The sequence below is a fragment of the Pristiophorus japonicus genome, chromosome 13 (genome assembly GCF_044704955.1).
Source record: "Pristiophorus japonicus isolate sPriJap1 chromosome 13, sPriJap1.hap1, whole genome shotgun sequence".
Lineage (NCBI taxonomy): Eukaryota > Metazoa > Chordata > Chondrichthyes > Pristiophoridae > Pristiophorus > Pristiophorus japonicus.
Window position 1 is genome coordinate 29,559,468 of NC_091989.1, and position 22,134 is coordinate 29,581,601.

The 22,134-nt window shown below is 51.3% G+C and overlaps 1 protein-coding gene across 1 annotated transcript in view; it reads right to left on the minus strand.

The window, feature by feature from the left end:
- The window catches only part of LOC139277970 (neurofilament heavy polypeptide-like), a 94,270-nt gene that overhangs the window by 50,852 nt on the left and 21,284 nt on the right, over window positions 1–22,134 (minus strand). The window contains exons 2-7 of the mRNA XM_070896610.1: window positions 15,877–15,949; window positions 11,795–11,857; window positions 10,756–10,851; window positions 7,315–7,591; window positions 4,885–4,944; window positions 4,199–4,258 (exon numbers count right to left, since the gene is read on the minus strand). Coding sequence (XP_070752711.1) covers window positions 4,199–4,258; window positions 4,885–4,944; window positions 7,315–7,591; window positions 10,756–10,851; window positions 11,795–11,842 — 541 coding nt within the window. The 5' untranslated portion in view covers window positions 11,843–11,857; window positions 15,877–15,949. The remainder of the gene's footprint in view (window positions 1–4,198; window positions 4,259–4,884; window positions 4,945–7,314; window positions 7,592–10,755; window positions 10,852–11,794; window positions 11,858–15,876; window positions 15,950–22,134) is intronic.

Genomic DNA, 22,134 nt, shown 5'->3' on the forward strand with positions numbered 1-22,134 from the left:
TGTGAGGGTGCGGGGGAGGGAGTGGGTGTAGGGGAGAGTGTGAGGGTGCGGGGGAGGGAGTGGGTGTAGGGGAGAGTGTGAGGGTGCGGGGGAGGGAGTGGGTGTAGGGGAGAGTGTGAGGGTGCGGGGGAGGGAGTGGGTGTAGGGGAGAGTGTGAGGGTGCGGGGGAGGGAGTGGGTGTAGGGGAGAGTGTGAGGGTGCAGGGGAGTTCACATTCGGCCCTTGATAAGTGAAGATGCAACATGGCTTCCTCAGTTAGACACTGACCTTTCACCTCCAGGCCAAGGGGGTCCAGCATCGACCTAGGGGCAGAAGGACTCCTCACATTCATCTCAATCTAGTTCCAAATGGGTTTTGTCCAAACCACAGCATCTGTTTGCCACTTCACAAGTGGGGCTCTGAGTGTACTAATCATCCGGGGTTGCTGCAGTCTCAGAGAGACTTCGTCCTTTCAGTCTGAGACTCTTCGATGGCAGGCACTGGACGGCAGCCTCTAGACAAGCATTATCCACCAGCAGCTAATGACAGCTTGGTGGAGAGTGTGGGGTTGAGCAAACACTGGGCCACACAATCTTCACAAAACAGTAATTACAGCTTTCACAAACAACACAAAGCATTTGAGATACAGTAAATCACTTTGAATTGATTCACTGTTAATAAACATGACAGCAATTTCACACACAGCAAGATCCCACCAAGTAATCAACTGAATGATTAGTTCTTTCCTTCAAGAGTGTAGCACTCCCTCAGTACTGCCCCTCCGACAGTGCAGCGCTCCCTCAGTACTGTCCCTCCAACAGTGTAGTGCTCCCTCAGTACTGCCCCTCCAACAGTGTACTGCTCCCTCAGTACTGCCCCTCCAACAGTGTAGTGCTCCCTCAGTACTGCCCCTCCAACAGTGTAGTGCTCCCTCAGTACTGTCCCTCCAACAGTGCGGCGCTCCCTCAGTACTGCCCCTCCGACAGTGCGGCACTCCCTCAGTACTGTCCCTCCAACAGTGTAGTGCTTCCTCAGTACTGCCCCTCCAACAGTGCCACACTCCCTCAGTACTGCCCCTCCGACAGTGCAGCACTCCCTCAGTGCTGCCCGTCCGACAGTGCAGCACTCCCTCAGTACTGCCCCTCCGACAGTGCCGCACTCCCTCAGTACTGCCCATCCGACAGTGCAGCACTCCCTCAGTAATGCCCCTCCAACAGTACAGCACTCCTTCAGTACTGCCCCTCCGACAGTGCAGCACTCCCTCAGTACTGCCCCTCCGACAGGACAGTGCAGAACTCCCTCAGTGCTGCACTTTTTTCGATTCGTCCATGGATGTGGGAATTGCTAGCAATGCCAGCGTTTATTGCTCAACCCTAATTGTCCTCAAGAAGATGATGGTGAGCCACCTTCTTGAACTGCTGCAATTCATGTGGTGAAGGTACTCCCACAGTGCTGTTAGGGAGGGAGTTCCAGGATTTTGACCCAGCAACTACAAAGGAATGACAATATATTTCCAAGTCAGGATGGTTTGTGACTTGGAGGGGAACTTACAGGTGGTAGTTTTCCCATGCGCCTGCTGCCCTTGTCCTTCTAGGTGGTAGAGGTCGTGGGTTTGGGAGGTGCTGCTGAAGAAGCCTTGGTGAGTTGCTGCAGTGCGTCTTGCAGACGGTACACACTGCATTCACGGTGTGCTGGTGGTGGAGGGAGTGAATGTTTAAGGTGGTAGATGGAGTGCCAATTCAGCAGGCTGCTTTGTCCTGGATGGTGTCGAGCTTCTTGAGTGTTGTTGGAGCTGCACTCATCCAGGCAAGTGGAGAGTATTCCATCACACTCCTGACTTGTGCCTTGTAGATGGTGTAAAGGCTTTGGAGTGTCAAGAGATGAGACACTCATTGCAGAATACCCAGCCTCTGACCTGCTCTTATGGCCACTTTATTTATGTGGCTGGTCCAGTTAAGTTTCTGGTCAATGATATCACCTGGGATGTTGGTGGAGGATTCGGCGATGGTAATGTCATGGGACAGTCGTTAGACTCTCATTTGTTGGAGATGGTCATTGCCTGGCACTTGTGTGGCACGAATGTTACTTGCCACTTATCAGCCCAAGCCTGAATGTGATCCAGGTCTGGCTGCATGCGGGCACAGACTGCTTTATTACCTAGGGCTTGCGAATGGAACTGAACGCTGTGCAATCAGCAGCAAACACCCCCACTTCTCACTCTATGATAGAGGGAAGATCATTGATGAAGGAGCTAAAGATGGTTGGGCCGAGGACACTGCCCTGAAGAACTCCTGCAGTAATGTCCTGGGGCTGAGATGATTGGCCTCCAACAGCCACAACCATCTGCCTTTGTGCTAGGTATGACTCCAGCCAGTGGAGAGTTTATCCCCCTGATTCCCATTGACTTCAATTTTACTAGGGCTTCTTGATGCCATACTCGGTCAAATGCTGCCTTGATGTCAATGGCTGTCACTCTCACCTCACCTCTGGAATTCAGCTCTCTTTTGTCCATGTTTGGACCAAGGCTGTAATGTGGTCTGGAGCCGAGTGGTCCTGGCGGAACCCAAACTGAGCATCGGTGAGCAGGTTATTGGTGAGTAAATGCCGCTTGATAGCACTGTCGATGAGGGAGTACTGCACTTGAGGGAGCTTTACTCTGTATCGAACCCATGCTGTACCTGTCCTGGGAGGTTTCAGTGTCCACACTGAGGTATAGAATTCATCAATTCCTTTTGACCCTGTTTAAATAAAGCATCATCAGTAAACATTTTTGTTCCTTCAATTATTTATATTTTGCAGATTGAGTTTCAGCAAATATAACAGCGGGGGCGGGAGAGAGTATTTACCTCGTCGACAGTATTCCTGGCATTGTGGCTGCACTGATCCGGGATTCCAGCGTCCCATTCAGCAGAGAGCTGGCCATTGGCGCCACCTACTGCCAGAGTGAGACGGTGCAGCAGCTTGTTGCTGAGACAGGGTTGTCAGTGAAAATGGGAATAGCTGAGTATGAGACTGGCAATGAAAGGTTCCTTTTCATATTGTCGTGAAATGCTTTAATGTAAATTGCATCATCATGTTGAGGTGTTTGTATGTTACACTGAGAATGCAGCTGGATAAAGGAACTACAGAGGTTTAATACACAGAAAGAGGCCATTCGGCCCACGTGTCTGTGCCAGTTCTTTGCTAGAGCAATCGCAAACTAATCCCACTGCTCCATGCCCTCCCCCATAGCCCTGTATCAACTCAATCTAATCCCGCTCTCTCCCCATAGTCCTGTATCAATCCCAGACTAATCGCATTGCCCCGCTCTCTCCCCATAGCCCGGTGTCAATCCCAAACTAATCCCACTGCCCCGCTCTCTCCCCATAGCCCTGTATCAATCTCAATCTAATCCCGCTCTCTCCCCATAGCCCTGTATCAATCCCAAACTAATCCCACTGCCCCACTCTCTCCCCATAGCCCTGTATCAACTCAATCTAATCCCGCTCTCTCCCCATAGTCCTGTGTCAATCCCAAACTAATCCCACTGCCCCGCTCTCTCCCCATAGCCCTGTGTCAATCCCAAACTAATCCCACTGCCCCGCTCTCTCCCCATAGCCCTGTATCAACTCAATCTAATCCCGCTCTCTCCCCATAGCCCTGTATCAATCTCAAACTAATACCACTGCTCCATGCTCTCCCCATAGCCCTGTTTCAATCCAAAACTAATCCCCTGTCCTACTCTCTCCCCATAGCCCTGTTCTCCATTCACTCTGTCAAAACTCTTTATAATTTTTAAAACCTCCATTAAATCTCCTCTGAGCCTTTGTGCCCCACTGGGAACAGTCCCAATATCTCCAGTCTCTCCTCAGAACTAGTTTCCCATCCCTGGAATCCTGGTGAATCGACACTGTCTGAACTCCATGGTTTTAATGCCCTTTCTATAATGGGCACCCAGAACTGTCTCTAATTGTGGGCTAACTGATGTATGGTACATCCCTCAAACCATGTACACTCTCCCCTATCGTGGGCTCCACCTACCCAACCTCAATCTGCAGTCAGAACAAGTACATTTTAGAGTGTGTGTCCTCAGAACACAGATGCCCCCACAGACCCAGGTGCTGGAATAATTCTTGTCCTTCTCTGCACCATCTTCAAGATATCACAGTGCTAGTGAGAATATTGTGACTCAGCACTCCAGTCAGTGACTCAGTGTTGCGGTCACCAGTGAGAGACTCACCGCTCATATCACGGACGATTGCTTGTTGACGCAGGACCTTCACCTCTGGGGGGCCTCTCTCTGAAACACATTGAAGGTAAATACCTGTTATTGCAGTTGCACAGGAGCTAACCAAAGGCAATTTTTTTTGCAACATTAACTGAGGATGGGAGTCAAAACCTTTTAATGGAGTGGGGGAGAGAGTCAGCACCTTATGGGGAGGGGAGAGTCAGCACCTTCAGGGGAAGGGGGAGAGAGAGTCAGCACCTTCAGGGGAGGGGGTGAAAGAGTCAGCACCTTCAGGGGAGGGGAGGGGCGGGGGGAAGAGTCAGCACCTTCAGGGGAGGGGGGAGAGAGTCAGCACCTTCAGGGGAGGGGGGAAAGAGAGTCAGCACCTTCAGGGGAGGGGGGAGAGAGTCAGCACCTTCAGGGGAGGGGGGAAGAGAGTCAGCACCTTCAGGGGAGGGGGGAAGAGAGTCAGCACCTTCAGGGGAGGGGGGAAAGAGAGTCAGCACCTTCAGGGGAGGGGGGAGAGAGTCAGCACCTTCAGGGGAGGGGGGAAGAGAGTCAGCACCTTCAGGGGAGGGGGGGGGAGAGTCAGCACCTTGAGGGAAGGAGAGAATGAGGAATTGATTGCATGGTCGTGGTTATTGGGGGGCTGTAGTCGCGAGGCAGTAATCGCGGTGCAGCGAGGGATGGATAGTTACCGCTCATGTCTCTGACCATGGCTTGTTTACGCAGAATCTTTGATTCCTGAAGTCTTTTCTCTGCAACAGAAAAATATGAAAAACATAAATAATTACCTTTAAATGGGCATCTCAGTTTAACATTTAAATAAGTGTTGTTACATAAGAAATAGGAGCAAGAGTACCATTCGGCCCCTCGAGCCTGTTCTCCCATTCAATGAGATCATGGCTGATCTTTTACCTCAACTCCACTTTCCCGCCCTATCCCCATATCCCTAGATTCCATTAGATTCCAAAAATCTATCGATCTCTACCTCAAATATACTCAACAACTGAGCTTCCACAACACTTTGGAGCAGAGAATTCACACAGTACCTCACAGATATATAACAATCCAAGCCTAGTCTCTATGGGCAACAGTCCGAAACACTGAACAGAACCATAGGTTTGTCCCTGTTGCATATCATGCAATCCTTCTGTAATGTCACAACAGGCTGAGCAAATTAAAAGTATACCAGCAGGGACCGAGCTCTGTTTGAGCAAGACCAGCATAGCTTGTTTATCAGAGGGAGAGAAAGACAGAGACAGACAGACAGAGAGAGATTACCCGATTACCCCCAGCCCCAGTTAGCCTATCCCCAGGGCCCAGCCCCAGTCAGCCTATCCCCAGGGCCCAGCCCCAATCAGCCTGTCCCCAGGGCCCAGCCCCAGTCAGCCTATCCCCGGGGCCCAGCCCCAGTCAGCCTATCCCCAGGGCCCAGCCCCAATCAGCCTGTCCCCAGGGCCCAGCCCCAGTCAGCCTATCCCCGGGGCCCAGCCCCAGTCAGCCTATCCCCGGGGCCCAGCCCACATCAGCCTATCCCCGGGGCCCAGCTCCAATCAGCCTATCACCAGGCTCAGCCCCAATCAGCCTATCCCCAGGGCCCAGCCCCATTCAGCCTATCCCCGGGGCCCAGTCCCAGTCAGCCTATCCCCGGGGCCCAGTCCCATGCCCCAGTCAGCCTATCCCCGGGGCCCAGTCCCATGCCCCAGTCAGCCTATCCCCGGGGCCCAGCCCCAATCAGCCTATCCTCGGGGCCGAGCCCCAGTCAGCCTATCCCCGGGGCCCAGTCCCATGCCCCAGTCAGCCTATCCCCGGGGCCCAGTCCCATGCCCCAGTCAGCCTATCCCCGGGGCCCAGCCCCAATCAGCCTATCCCCGGGGCCCAGCCCCAATCAGCCTATCCCCAGTGCCCAGCCCCATTCAGCCTATCCCCGGGGCCCAGCCCCATGCCCCAGTCAGCCTATCCCCGGGGCCCAGCCCCATTCAGCCTATCCCCGGGGCCCAGCCCCATGCCCCATTCAGCCTATCCCCGGGGCCCAGCCCCATTCAGCCTATCCCCGGGGCCCAGCCCCATGCCCCAGTCAGCCTATCCCCAGGGCTCAGCCCCATTCAGCCTATCCCCAGGGCCCAGCCCCATGCCCCAGTCAGCCTATCCCTGGGGCCCAGCCCCATTCAGCCTATCCCCGGGGCCCAGCCCCATTCAGCCTATCCCCAGGCCCAGCCACATGCCCCAGTCAGCCTATCCCCGGGGCCCAGCCCCATTCAGCCTATCACCAGGGCCCAGCCCCAATCAGCCTATCCCCAGTGCCCAGCCCCATTCAGCCTATCCCCGGGGCCCAGCCCCATGCCCCAGTCAGCCTATCCCCGGGGCCCAGCCCCATTCAGCCTATCCCCGGGGCCCAGCCCCATGCCCCATTCAGCCTATCACCGGGGCCCAGCCCCATTCAGCCTATCCCCGGGGCCCAGCCCCATGCCCCAGTCAGCCTATCCCCGGGGCTCAGCCCCATTCAGCCTATCCCCAGGGCCCAGCCCCATGCCCCAGTCAGCCTATCCCTGGGACCCAGCCCCATTCAGCCTATCCCCGGGGCCCAGCCCCATGCCCCAGTCAGCCTATCCCCGGGGCTCAGCCCCATTCAGCCTATCCCCAGGGCCCAGCCCCATGCCCCAGTCAGCCTATCCCTGGGGCCCAGCCCCATTCAGCCTATCCCCGGGGCCCAGCCCCATTCAGCCTATCCCCAGGGCCCAGCCCCATGCCCCAGTCAGACTATCCCTGGGGCCCAGCCCCATTCAGCCTATCCCCAGGCCCAGCCCCATGCCCCAGTCAGCCTATCCCCGGGGCCCAGCCCCATTCAGCCTATCCCCGGGGCCCAGCCCCATTCAGCCTATCCCCAGGGCCCAGCCACATGCCCCAGTCAGCCTATCCCTGGGGCCCAGCCCCATTCAGCCTAACCCCAGGGCCCAGCCCCATTCAGCCTATCCCCGGGGCCCAGCCCCATTCAGCCTATCCCCAGGGCCCAGCCCCATGCCCCAGTCAGCCTATCCCCGGGGCCCAGCCCCATTCAGCCTAACCCCAGGGCCCAGCCCCATGCCCCAGTCAGCCTAACCCCAGGGCCCAGCCCCATGCCGCACCTTTCCGTAGAGTTGGTCTTCGGCGTTTCTTGTTCAGCCCGTCCTCCATGTCAGTGTCAGGTGAAGCCATATCTTTGCTGTCCGGAGTCTCCTCACCATTCTTTCTCTCCCCTTCTGTGTTCTCTGCCTTCACCTCAGCGAGCTGCTTCTGTTCACTCTTACTCTGTGGGTCCTCCATCTTTGCCGCCGTATTTTTATGTTTCGTCCTGTCTTCCAAGTCTGTTCTGATTGATTCTCTGTTCTTCAGTGTCAGATCAGCACATTCAGCCTGAGTGTCCTGCAGAGCAAAGCATGCAGTCGTGAGTTCACCGTCGCCCTACTCACTGGGCGAGGCCCCTTGGCTTTGCAGGGCAATAACCGCAGGGCCACAGCTAGACTAGGATCAGATGCATGAAACAATGTTAAGGCCCATTCAAGCCCATCAAATTCGCTACTTTCACAGCCCATGGAGAGTTTACCATCTCATGGACGCTACCCCAACCATTTAATCTCTCAAGGGAACGTCGATCCTTAAAGGGAATGAAGTGAAATTCCCGAGAGTTGTTGGGCGATGATCCGCTCAATGCTCAGAGAAAGAAAGGGATGAAGGATTGATACAGTCAAAATCTTCAAATAACAATCGGTGGGAGTGGAGTGTTTCTGCATCGAGGCACAAATCAAGGACACAAAACACAGGGCATTCCCCAAGGCTGAAACTTTGTTTTATCCAACACTGGAAGTCACCTTTAATGGAAAAATTGCAGAATGAATTATAATCAGAACCCAGTTAGTCAGATACACCTTGGTACAACACCATCAGTCAGAGACACCTTGTTATAGTTAGAGTTAGGCACACATCATTAAAACTACTTCTGCCCATACCTTCGCTGCCACTTCCCTTCCCTTTATCCAGTTTGAGGGACAGAATGTGAGGGCGGGGAGAGTCCGATGGAGGGAGACAGAGGGATGGACAGTGAGAGGGAAGGTGTGAGGAAGGAAGGGGAGAGCAAGGGAGAGAGGGAAGGTGAGAGGGAGGGAGGGTCTGAGGGTGGAGAGTGAGTGAGGAGAGAGGGAAGGAGGGTGTGAGGGCTGAGAGTGAGGGAGGAGAGAGGGAGGGAGGGTGTGAGGGCAGAGAGCAAGGGAGGAGAGAGGGAGGGACGGTGTGAGGGCAAAGAGCGAGGGAGGGAAGGTGAGAGGGAGGGCGCGAGAAAGGGTGGTCACGGGGGAGCGAGGACGCAGGGGAGGGAGGTCGAGAGGGAGGAAGGGAGGTCGAGAGTGAGGGAGGGCACGGGGGAGGGAGGGAGTGTGTGATTTCTGTTCACCTGATTAAGGGCGTGTCTTTGGTCGAAGAGCTGTGGAAAGCCCAGATGAGTACAAACAGCATGTTTCTTTGTGGCTCCGGCAGCCCTTGTACTAAATGTACAGCTTGCGAGCGGGAATCCACCCCTCCCCTCCACAGGGTCAGCCCTGGGATCTTTCCGAAGTCTTTTCTAGTCCAAATCATCTTTATATACAGAAAAGAAAAGTGGACCCAGCACTGAGCAGTGGGGCAACCCCATTCCTGCCCCGCTCCAGCCCCGCTCCTAACCCTGCTCCGGCCCCGCTCCCGACCCTGCTCCGGCCCCGCTCCCGACCCTGCCCCCACCTCACTCCCGATCCTGCTCCAGTCCCAGTTACATTAACACTTTATTTCCATCACATTCCCAAATTATTTTCCCATCATGTTCCCAACAAATATTTATCCATCCCATTCCCAGCCGGATATTTTTCCAGTCAGGTAATTATCAATCTCACTCCATTCCCAGATAATTAATCAACCCCATTGCTCACCAGAGAATTATCCAATCTCACACCGAACAAAGATATTTATCCCAATCCCGACCAGCTATGTATATCATCCCAGTTTCAAAGAGATCATTACCTAATCCCATTCCCAATGGATATTAATTCCTTCTGATTCCCAACCAAATATTTATCCAATTTCAGTCTCCTCCGATGCCTCTGCAGAAATCAGAAACTCAATGGTGGATGAACTCTAGATGGAAAAGCACTCCACAGCCCTCCAGAGAACTGTGCTCAACACGACCACACTCGCTTAGTTTATCCTGAGTCACTGCAAGCTGCTAATTTCGGGAGTGTGTGAAGACGATACTTTGAGTCACTCTGTGCTGTGACTGACCTCGGGGAAAGGTCCCCTGGGAATGACCTCGGGAAGACCCCTGGGATTGACCTCGGGGAAAGGTCCCCTGGGAATTACCTCGGGGAAAGGTCCCCTGGGATTGACCTCAGGAAAAGGTCCCCTGGGAATGACCTCGGGAAGACCCCTGGGATTGACCTCAGGGAAAGGTCCTCTGGGAATGACCTCGGGGAAAGGTCCCCTGGGATTGACCTCGGGGAAAGGTCCCCTGGTTTCGGACATCGGTGATGCCCCATTAGAACCATGTCATGTAACTATACACAGTTTCTATAGTGACAACCAGTCACATCAAAGCCTTTTGCCATCACTGTGAAACTCCAAACCTGCCAATCACATTAACTTCACCCAATCTACCCCTGACCCTTCGGTGTACGGTCTGTGGGTGCTGACCTTGCTGGGGTACGTTCTGTGGGTGCTGTCTCTGCTGGGTACGTTCTGTGGGTGCTGACCCTGCTGGGTACGGTCTGTGGGTGCTGGTTCTGCTGGGATACAGTCTGTGGGTGCTGACCCTGTTGGGTACGGTCTGTGGGTGCTGACCCTGCTGGGTACGTTCTGTGGGTGCTGGTTCTGCTGGGGTACGGTCTGTGGGTGCTGACCCTGCTGGGTACGGTCTGTGGGTGCTGACCTTGCTGGGATATGGTCTGTGGGTGCTGACCCTGCTGGGTACGTTCTGTGGGTGCTGACCCTGCTGGGGTACGGTCTGTGGGTGCTGACCTTGCTGGGATACGGTCTGTGGATGCTGGTTCTGCTGGGTACGGTCTGTGGGTGCTGACCCTGCTGGGGTATGGTCTGTGGGTGCTGACCCTGCTGGGTACGTTCTGTGGGTGCTGACCCTGCTGGCTACGTTCTGTGGGTGCTGACCCTGCTGGGGTACGTTCTGTGGGTGCTGATCCTGCTGGGTACGTTCTGTGGGTGCTGACCCTGCTGGGGTATTGACCCTGCTGGGGTATTGACTCTACTGGGTGAATGGACAGGTCATTTTGCGAGGGAGCATGACCGCTGAACCTGACGTCGGAGTTCTCTTACCATCAGGGGTCAGTGATCCACAACAAGTCCTCGGCACAGATTCCCGCCTTAGATCTGTCCCGTCAGCTGACCAAACACAGCACAGACCACGAGAGCTCAATGTGACTCAGCACCACAAGGGCCAATGACCCACTGCCCCTTCAGAGAGGAACACACATACACGTGAATCGGATTTATACTGCATGCACCGACCCAAAGGGAAGTAGGTCCCAGTGCAACAGGGAAAATGAAGTTTTTACCTGCCAGACATTGTCCGAGAGGAGCTGTGTGTTGGTCAGCAGATACTGCAGTGTCTCCAGCTTCTGTTCCAGGAGCTGCTCACGCTGCAAAGCTTCCTACAACAGAGAAAACACCTTTACTTACCTGCCGCAAGCAGTCATGGGCCCACTGTAACCCTAGCAACACACACTCACAGTCATAGGGCCCATGGTAACCCTAGCAACATATGCTCGCTGTCATGGACCCAGCCTAGCCCTAGCAACACACACTGGCTGTCATAGGGCCCACGGTAACCCTAGCAACACACACTGACTGTCATCGGCCCATGCAGCAAGTTCAAGGCCAAACATGGACAGTCATTCAAACTTACTGCTGCTCCCGAATCTTTAGGAAGCAACAGGAGACGTGGAGAGGGGGAAACCCTAATACATAAGATTCTGACGAAGGGTCACAGACCCGAAACGTTAACTCTGTTTCTCTCCACAGATGCTGCCTGACCTGCTGACATTTCCAGCATTTTCTGTTTTTATTTCAGATTCCAGCATCCGCAGTATTTTGCTTTTGTACATAAGATTCCTGCTGCTGAATCACGGCAATGACCGCAGGTGAGGAGCGGGTGCCATTGCTCCTAACGTCTGGCTCAAGAAAGAACCGACGCGGCGGATGGTTGTATGGTCCTAGAGATGAAAGAGTATCAACAGAATAAAAACCTTTTCAGTCCCTGATCAACGATCTGTGTCTGACCCACTGCCCAACCCATGGGGGAAGGAGTCAAGGTTGAAGAGTTGAAAGGAGAGTGCTATAATGTTTGTGGTTCAGTGTGGCAGAGTCACAAGCGAAGAACTTCTGACTAGCAACTGACCAGCATTGGTCACACCTGTCAAGTATCATCTTTAATGTCAGCGTCCTGCTTGAATGCCAAATGGCAACATTGAACAGACACAATCAGAAGTAAATTTTAACCGAAATATAACTGCAGCAGTGGAACGTATACGCCCGCCATTGGTGCAATCTGTTCCAGTAGCATTGGAAAGTGTTGAAAATGGATGTGCTGCTCACCTGAAGATACTCCGCTAGCTGGTTCAGCTCCCGCGAGAAAGGATTCATGCAGTCAGCGGAGTGCTGAAGAGACACAAGGGGAATCAATAGAGCATGTAACCAATGTCTGGGAGGGAGTTACAGACAGGAAGCGATGTCTGAGAATGAGTTACAGACAGGAACTGATGTCTGGGAATGATTTACAGACTGGAATCAATGTCTGGGAGTGAGTTACTGACAGGAAGCGATGTCTGGGAGTGAGTTACTGACTGGTACTGATGTCTGGGCGTGAGTTACAGACAGGAAGCGATGTCTGGGAGTGAGTTACTGACTGGTATTGATGTCTGGGCGTGAGTTACAGACATGAATCAATGTCTGGGAATGAGTTACTGACAGGTACTGATGTCTGGGCGTGAGTTACAGACATGAATCAATGTCTGGGAGTGAGTTACAGACAGGAAGCAATGTCTGGGAGTGAGTTACAGATAAGAATCAATTTCTGGGAATGAGTTACAGACAGGAAGCGATGTCTGGGAGTGAGTTACAGACAGGAAGCAATGTCTGGGAGTGAGTTACAGACAGGAAGCGATGTCGGGGAGTGAGTTACAGACAGTGGGTAACACTCTGTGTTTAAACTCCTGTGTACAGTTAAGGCAACCGAGATAATTGACATCACCATCTGATGATGTAGAGGGCAGAATCGGGCAGGATGAGAGGAGAAGAATTTTAATACGCAGTGAGCGGTTGTGAACTGGAATGCACTGCCTGAAAGGATGGTGAAAGCAGATTCACTAGTAACTTTCAGAAGGGAATTTGATAAATACCTGAAAAGATGAAATTTGCAGGGCTGTGGGGAAAGAGCATGGGAGTGGGATTAATTGGATAGCTCTTTCAAAGGACTGGAACAGACTCAATGGGCCAAATGGCCGTCTTCTGTGCTGTATCATTCTGTATGGCTCAGAGACATGGACCATGTACAGTAGACGCCTCAAGTCGTTGGAGAAATACCACCAACGATGCCTCCGCAAGATCCTACAAATCCCCTGGGAGGACAGACGCACCAACATTAGCATCCTCGACCAGGCCAACATCCCCAGCATTGAAGCACTGACCACACTTGATCAGCTCCGCTGGGCAGACCACATCATTCGCATGCCAGACACGAGACTCCAGAATGTTGATGGTGGGGGATTTGGTGATGGTAAGAGATGTTTGGAGTGATGGTGGACAATGCAGGAGCGTAAGAGCCTTCAGCCCTCGTCATAAAGTCACCCGCCACAGGGATCCACGGTTTTGATTGCCGTGTATTGTCTGTGTAATGGGATGTATCAGTTCCTATCACATTCAAGGAACAAGGCTGGAGGCCTCCCCGTTCTGCGGGTCTTTGCAGTATTCTGGGTTCAAGTCCATGCACAGCATTCTGGGACACCATTTTGTCTCTCACATCCCTCCAATTCATGCTCTATCTAATCTATCCCAACATTGTCATCTCTCATCCTGAGCAGATACAATCAAAATACTTAGCTCTCACACTGCCCCACCCCCACACTCCACCCCTCTCACACAGTCCCTCCCCAACACTCTGCCCCTCCCCCAAACTCTGCCTCTCCCCCGCACTCCATACTCCCAATCCCAAATCCCAACCTAACAAACCGACTCCCAATCCCAACCCAACAAACCATATTCCCAATCCCAATAAACCTTTTTCCCAATCCCACCAAACCATACTCCCAATCCCAACAAACCATATTCCCAATCCCAACCCAACAAACCATATTCCCAATCCCAACCCAACAAATCGTACGCTCAATCCCAACAAACCGTACTCCCAATCCCAAACCAAAAAATCGTGCTCCCAATCCCAACAAACTATACTCCCAATCCCAACCCAACAAACCATAATTCCCAATCCCAACAAACCGTATTCCCAATCCCAAACCATACTCCCAATCCCAACCCAACAAATCGTGCTCCCAATCCCAACAAACCGTATTCCCAATCCCAACAAACCATACTCCCAATCCCAACAAACCGTATTCCCAATCCCAACAAACCATATTCCCAATCCCAACCCAACAAATCATACTCCCAATCCCAACAAACTGTATTCCTAATCTCAACAAATTGTACTCCCAATCCCAACAAACCGTATTCCCAATCCCACAAACCGTATTCCCAATCCCAACAAACTGTATTCCCAATCCCAATCCAACAAACGGTACTCCCAATCCAACAAACTTCTCCCAAGCCAACAAACTACTCCCAATCCAACAAACCATACTCTCAACCCAACAACTACCTACAGCAGTGAGAATCAGCATCTCTATCAGATGCAATCACACCCAACAACTCCTGGAGTTTATACAGCACCTTTAATGTAAAGAAACACCCCAATGTGCTTCACAAACAGGCATAAGAGAAATAGACGCTGAACCAGAAGAGGCTAGATTAAGAGGGGTGAACAAAAGCTTCATTAAAAAGATGGATTTGGAAAAGGTTTTCAAAGGTTGATAGGGAGATGTTTGGAGAGCGAGTACCATTAATGAAGGATTTTCCACTAATGGTGGGCAAAGGGACTGCACAATGTGGAGAAGGCCAGAGTCAGGTCAGACAAGAGTGGGGGTGATATAGGGCTAGAGGAGATTGCGGTGACGGTGAGCCGAGGTCATGGAGGGAATAATCGATGAGGAGAAAAATGTTAAATGTAATGCATTGGGGGTATACAAATCCACGAGGAGATGGGCGATGGGTGACCAGGACAGGATGTGTGTGGCAGAGATTTGTACAAGTCGGGAGTTTATTTAGGATGAGAGACCAACAAGGAGGGCAATGAAGTAGTCAAGTGCGGAGCTGACAAGGGCATGTAAAGGAATATAGGAATAGGAGGAGGCCATTCATCTCCTGGAGCCTGTTGCATCATTCAGTGAGATCATGGCTGATTTGTATGCTAACTCCATCCAATTGCCATGGCTCTTTATCCTTTTATACCATTTTCTAGCAAAAATCCATCCATCTCCGATTTAAAATTATAAGAGTGTAAGAGGCAGTGTTGTGGAGATTGAAGTAATCGGTCTTAGTGATAAAATGTGAGCTTTAGACCTCAGTTCAGGATCAAACAGAATGCCAAGATAGAAAATGGTGATTAAGACAGGGAGCGTGGTTGGATAGTTAGTTGGGATCAATGGCAAAGGAGCAGATTCTGTGGTAAGGTCCGTGGACAGTAAGGATTTGAGCGAAGGGAGTTAAGAAAGGGTGGGCACTGTGCTTGAGGATCTTAGAGAGGGTCATAGAGTCACACAACACAGGAGGCTATTCAGCCATCATGTCGGCTCTTTGAAAGAGCTATGCAATTAGTCCCACTCCCCTGCTCCTTCCACAGAGCTCTGCACATTTTTCCTTTTTAAGTATTTATCCAATTTCTTTTTGAAAATGTATTATTGAATCTTCTTCCACCATTCTTTCAGGCAGTGTTTTCCTGATCATAACCACTCGATGTATAAATAATATTCTCCTCAGCTCCCCCTCTGGTTCTTTTGCCAATCACCTTAAATCTATGTCCTCTGGTTACCGGCCCTCCTGCCACTGCAAACAATTTCTCCTTATTTATTCTATCATAGCCCCTCAAGATTTTGAACACCTCTATTAAATCTCCCCTTAACCTTCCTTGCTCTAAGGAGAAAAATCCCAGCTTCTCCAGTCCCCATCACTGAAAACCTTCATCCCTGGTTCGAGGTTGGATGTTTTGGGGGCTGGACTGGTGGCAGTGGTTTGAAGAGGAAAGGGACAATCTTGAGGAAATTTAGATGTCAGTTAGCATGGGGGCCAGGGAAGAGGAGCTGAACGGGGCAGGAGCAGGAGGTAGGGCATTTTGATAAGTTGAGCTTGGAGATGCAAAGTGGGGAAGCAGGTCCTAGTCAGCAATGGATAGAAGAGAAGGCTTGGGGTGATCGTAAGGCTAGGAGGCAGCTGCATATATTGTCATGATCTTAGAGATGAGAAAGTTTGTGAGCTCCTTATATTTGGTGCCTGGAGAAGATGGAAGAGGCAGCAAGGTGGGATGAAGGAGCCAGGTTTCAGTGTCTGGGGTACTGTCTGATACGTACTGTGATTCTGAAGCTGGGGTTCTCTCGTTGGGGAGATACAGTTGGACTGAAGTCACCAGGCAGTTGTGAATCACTGTTGGGAAAAATGCAACCAAATTAGTGGATATTATGAATTAAAACCAAACTCAGGAGCTGAAAAGTGTGCTATTTGTGTCTGCGTTTGTTTCTGCATACATGTGCATGTGTGCATGAGTGTGTGTCTGTCTGTGCGTGTGTGTATGAGCGTGTTTGTGTCTGTGCGTTTGTGTGAGTGTGTTTGTTTGTGCATATGAGCGTGAGCAAGTGTGTATGTGTCTGTATGTATGAGCGTGTGTGTGTGTGCTCAGGTGAGTGTGAGAGACCTCTCCAGGTGGTGGTGGGGGGGGGGCTTTAATCTATTTTGTCTGCTGACCACAAGGATAGACCTCAGACGAGCTTTTAAATTACATTTTGCTATGTTTGAAGTCCCTGATATTCCCAATTGTTGGACAGTTCTGGTACACGTATCTGCGCCAATTATCAGGACAAGTTGCATAAACTAGGTTTGTATTGCCTTCAGTTTAGATGGTTGGGGATGTGTGTGTGTGGGGAGGGGGGGGGGGGCACTTAATCAAGGTGTTTAAAATTATTAAAGGATTTGATAGCATAGATAGAAACTAGTTCCTCTTGTGGGGGAGTCCAGAACAAAGGGGTTTAACCTTAAAATTAGAGTTTGGCCGTTCAGGAGTGATGTCAGGAAACACTTCTTCACACAAAGGTTGGTTGAAATCTGGAACTTCCTGCCCCAAAAAGCTGTGGATGCTGAGGATCAATTAGAACTTTCAAGATTGAGATCGATAGATTTTTGTTGGGTTAATGTTATGATGGGATATGGAGCAAAGACAGGTAAATGGGGTTAAGATGCAGATCAGCCATGATCTAACTGAATGGCAGAACAGGCTGGAGGGGCTGAATGGCCTCCTCCTGTTCCTATTTTCCAAGTTAACAAGTTCAGCTTCCTTTCTGTCCCCAGTTCTAAATCATTTCTGTACAATTGAAAGTTTAATATTCCCTGAGGTATCCTGATAATCACCTCCTTCCAAACAGATGCAGTTCCGTGTACAACTGAACGCTGCTTCCTCTGAAGTACTGATCTCATTGATCTGGGCTTTATGCTTTGGTGCAGGATCGGACACAAGGATCTCCCTCCTGGAATGGAAGTTATATTGCAGTCGCATGCACCACCAAAACCTTACATACAACCTTCTTCCAATGTGGAGCGAGGTGGGGGGTAGGTTCAATCAACGTGAGGCACTATCAGTGAGTGGAGACTGTTAGTCAGACCAAAATCAGATGTTACAGACACTCTCTTAATGAGGAGCATGGGTAAAAGTAGCTGAGAGTGTTGGTGAGTGATGTAACTGGTCAGCTTGTAGTCAGATGACAGCATACAAGAGCTTTGGTTTGAGGTAGAATGATACCAGAGATAATAGAGGGGTTAAGGAGGAGGTGAAATGACAACCCATTTATCACGGTTGAGGACAACGGCAGAACATAAGAACATAAGAATTAGGAACAGGAGTAGGCCATCTAGCCCCTCGAGCCTGCTCCGCCATTCAACAAGATCATGGCTGATCTGGCCATGGACTCAGCTCCACTTACCCGCCCGCTCCCCATAACCCTTAATTCCCTTATTGGTTAAAAATCTATCTATCTGTGACATTCAATGAGCTAGCCTCAACTGCTTCCTTGGGCAGAGAATTCCACAGATTCACAACCCTCTGGGAGAAGAAATTCCTTCTCAACTCGGTTTTAAATTGGCTCCCCCGTATTTTGAGGCTGTGCCCCCTAGTTCTAGTCTCCCCGACCAGTGGAAACAACCTCTCTGCCTCTATCTTGTCTATCCCTTTCATTATTTTAAATGATTCTATAAGATCACCCCTCATCCTTCTGAACTCCAATGAGTAAAGACCCAAGTCGACTCAATCTATCATCATAAGGTAACCCCCTCATCTCCAGAATCAGCCTAGTGAATCGTCTCTGTACCCCCTCCAAAGCTAGTATATCCTTCCTTAAGTAAGGTGACCAAAACTGCATGCAGTACTCCAGGTGCGGCCTCACCAATACTCGATACAGTTGCAGAAGGACATCCCTGCTTTTGTACTCCATCCCTCTCGCAATGAAGGCCAACATTCCATTCGCCTTCCTGATTACCTGCTGCACCTGCAAACTAACTTTTTGGGATTCATGCACAAGGACCCCCAGGTCCCTCTGCACCGCAGCATGTTGTAATTTCTCCCCATTCAAATAATATTCCCTTTTACTGTTTTTTTTCCCCAAGGTGGATGACCTCACACTTTCCGACATTGTATTCCATCTGCCAAACCTTAGCCCATTCGCTTAACCAATCTAAATCTCTTTGCAGCGTCTCTGTGTCCTCTACACAACCCGCTTTGCCACTAATCTTTGTGTCATCTACAAATTTTGTTACACTACACTCTGTCCCCTCTTCCAGGTCATCTATGTATATTGTAAACAGTTGTGGTCCCAGCACCGATTCCTGTGGCACACCACTAACCACCGATTTCCAACCCGAAAAGGACCCATTTATCCCGACTCTCTGCTTTCTGTTCGCCAGCCAATTCTCTATCCATGCTAATACATTTCCACTGACTCCGCATATCTTTATCTTCTGCAGTAACCTTTTGTGTGGCACCTTATCGAATGCCTTTTGAAAATCTAAAAACACCACATCCATCGGTACACCTCTATTCACCATGCTCGTTATATCCTCAAAGAATTCCAGTAAATTAGTTAAACATGATTTCCCCTTCATGAATCCATGCTGCGTCTGCTTGATTGCACTATTCCTATCTAGATGTCCCGCTATTTCTTCCTTAATGATAGTTTCAAGCATTTTCCCCACTACAGGTGTTGAACTAACCGGTCTATAGTTACCTGCCTTTTGTCTGCCCCCTTTTTTAAACAGAGGCATTACATTAGCTGCTTTCCAATCCGCTGGTACCTCCCCAGAGTCCAGAGAATTTTGGTAGATTATAACGAATGCATCTGCTATAACTTCCGCCATCTCTTTTAATACCCTGGGATGCATTTCATCAGGACCAGGGAACTTGTCTATCTTGAGTCCCATTAGCCTGTCCAGCACTACCCCCCTAGTGATAGTGATTGTCTCAAGGTCCTCCCTTCCCACATTCCTGTGACCAGCAATTTCTGGCATGGTTTCTGTGTCTTCCTCTGTGAAAACCGAAGCAAAATAATTGTTTAATGTCTCAGCCATTTCCACATTTCCCATTATTAAATCCCCCTTCTCATCTTCTAAGGGACCAACATTTACTTTAGTCACTCTTTTCCGTTTTATATATCTGTAAAAGCTTTTACTATCCGTTTTTATGTTTTGCGCAAGTTTACCTTCGTAATCTACCTTTCCTTTCTTTATTGCTTTCTTAGTCATTTTTTGCTGTCATTTAAAATTTTCCCAATCTTCTATTTTCCCACTAACCTTGGCCATCTTATACGCAGAAGATAGGGAGAGGTCGATATGTTGGCAAGGAAACAGCGAAGTAGGGGAAGGTAGAGGTCAGGACCTAGGACAGAAGGCAATTGAGAGTGCCGGTACAATCCATGGAAAAGATGGAGGTAATCTGCAGGGTAAAGAAGGCTGGGGGTAGAGTTTAAAGACTAGGAAAGAGTGAGGAGCACAGAACAAGAGTGGGAAGAGGAGGCAGCAGGAAGCGAGTGCATAGCCTTGGCCCCTGGTGATCGGGAGCGAGACCCTGGTGATTGGGAGTGCAAGACCCTAGTGATTGGACACGCAAGACTCTGGTGATTGGACGCGCAAGACCCTGGTGATTGGGAGCACAAGCTTCTGGTGATTGGGCACGCAAGACTCTGGTGATTGGGCCTGCAAGCTTCTGGTGATTGGGCGCGAGACCCTGATGATTGGGAGCGCAGGACCCTGGTGATTGGACGCGCAAGACCCTGGTGATTGGGAGCGCAAGCTTCTGGTGATTGGGCACGCAAGACTCTGGTGATTGGGCCTGCAAGCTTCTGGTGATTGGGCGCGAGACCCTGGTGATTGGGAGCACAGGACCCTGGTGATTGGGAGCGCAAGACCCTGGTGATTGGGAGCGCAAGACCTTGATGATTGGGAGCGCAAGACCCTGGTGATTGGGAGCGAGACCCCGGTGATCAGGAGCAAGACCCTGGTGATTGGGAGCGAGACCCCGGTGATTAGGAGCAAGACCCTGGTGATTGGGCGCGCAAGACCCTGGTGATCAGGAGCGAGATTTCGGTGATCAGGAGCAAGACCCTGGTGATTGGGCGCGCAAGACCCTGGTGATGAGGAGCGAGACCCCCGGTGATCAGGAGCAAGACCCTGGTGATTGGGCGCGCAAGACCCTGGTGATCAGGAGCGAGACCCCGGTGATCAGGAGCAAGACCCTGGTGATTGGGCACGCAAGATCCTGGTGATCGGAGCTGCAGCCAATGGCTTTGCGAAGTGTACGGTCAATCACCAGCCCCAATACTCGTGCCTCGCAAACTCCATGTTGTGTTGCAGGGCGACGGTTTTCTGTTCTCTGCCTTCACGAATTCTGAGCAACATCGTTGCCGTGGAAACAACTGAGCAAAGTCTATAATCACAGTCAAGCTGCCGACAGCCCTCCTCCGCAGGACGGGTCCCTTTAAACCAACCATGATCTGCCAGACACAGGTTCCGATTATTAACATTAGAATTTCGGTGCATTTAAACTCATACCAGGGTAACGGGCATGTCACTGGTGTCAATTGGAGCCGAGCTCAAAGCAAAGTCTTACCATACCTGAACTAGATCGGAAAGAATCGCAGTTTGCTCCACACCTGTTGCCTCCTCTCTGCCCCTCGACTTCCTCCTGCACTTCAACACCCTCAATGCGCCTCGACCCCACTCCTTGCTGATACCCTCCACTCTCCCCCTCCCCTGAAGGTGCTGACTCTCTCCCCCTCCCCTGAAGGTGCTGACTCTCTTCCCCCTCCCCTGAGGGTGCTGACTCTCTCCCCCTCCCCTGAAGGTGCTGACTCTCCCCCCTCCCCTGAAGGTGCTGACTCTCTCCCCCTCCCCGGAAGGTGCTGACTCTCTCCTGCCTCCCCTGAAGGTGCTGACTCTCTCCCCCCTCCCCTGAAGGTGCTGACTGTCTCCCCCCTCCCCTGAAGGTGCTGACTCTCTCCCCCTCCCTTGAAGGTGTTGACTCTCTCCCCCCTCCCCTGAAGGTGCTGACTCTCTCCCCCCCTCCCCTGAAGGTGCTGACTCTCTCCCCCCTCCTCTGAAGGTGCTGACTCTGCCCCCCCCCCCCCCCGCCCCGCCCCACCGAATATATTTCTACGAGCACCATCCTCCTTCTGGTACCTTAATCAAATGGCCACTCTTAATGTGAGGCCTGTCAGCGTGTTGAGGGACATTCCACTGTATGAGGCATCACAGCAGAGCTCACCCTGCCGTCTGCCACTTGTAAACTTTCCAGCAGGGGTCACTGCTTAGCCATTGTCCTGGCTGATCTTCCGCCCCTTACACCACACTCATGAAGGACAACGCAGTTCAGACCAGCGATGGAGCCCACATCTCTCCTGCTCTGTGTAGCTCAGCTCCACAATGTATAAATTCCCTGAACCAGCAGCAACATCCCATACAATATTTTTCATTCTGAAATTTAAAAACTACACAAATAGCTCACTCAAATGGTTCAGCATGTGAATCCACGGCCAAGTGTGGAACTCACCAAATAGAGCAGCAAGATCCCAGGTTGATATCGTGAAAGTGCTGAGGTCACTGACCTCATTATGAACAGTTCTGAGAGCAACAACAGGCCTCCGAAATCTGGCGTCAAGTGGGAATCCAAGCCTCCCATCAACCTTTCCGTGTGTGAGTGTTGGGGGGGGGGGGGGGGGGGGAGGTGGTGGAGATGGAAAGGGAAGTGGACACTCATAAAAACGGGACAATTCAGCAAGGATCAGCGTCTGTGGGACCAGTACACCAGTGAGAGTCAGTGTCTGTGGAACTGTCCCCCAGTGAGAGTCAGTGCCTGTGGAACTGTACCCCAGTGAGAGTCAGTGCCTGTGGAACTGTACCCCAGTGAGAGTCAGTGTCTGTGGAACTGTCCCCCAGTGAGAGTCAATGTCTGTGAAACTGTCCCCCAGTGAGAGTCAGTGCCTGTGGAACTGTACCCCAGTGAGAGTCAGTGTCTGTGGAACTGTCCCCCAGTGAGAGTCAGTGTCTGTGGAACTGTACCCCAGTGAGAGTCAGTG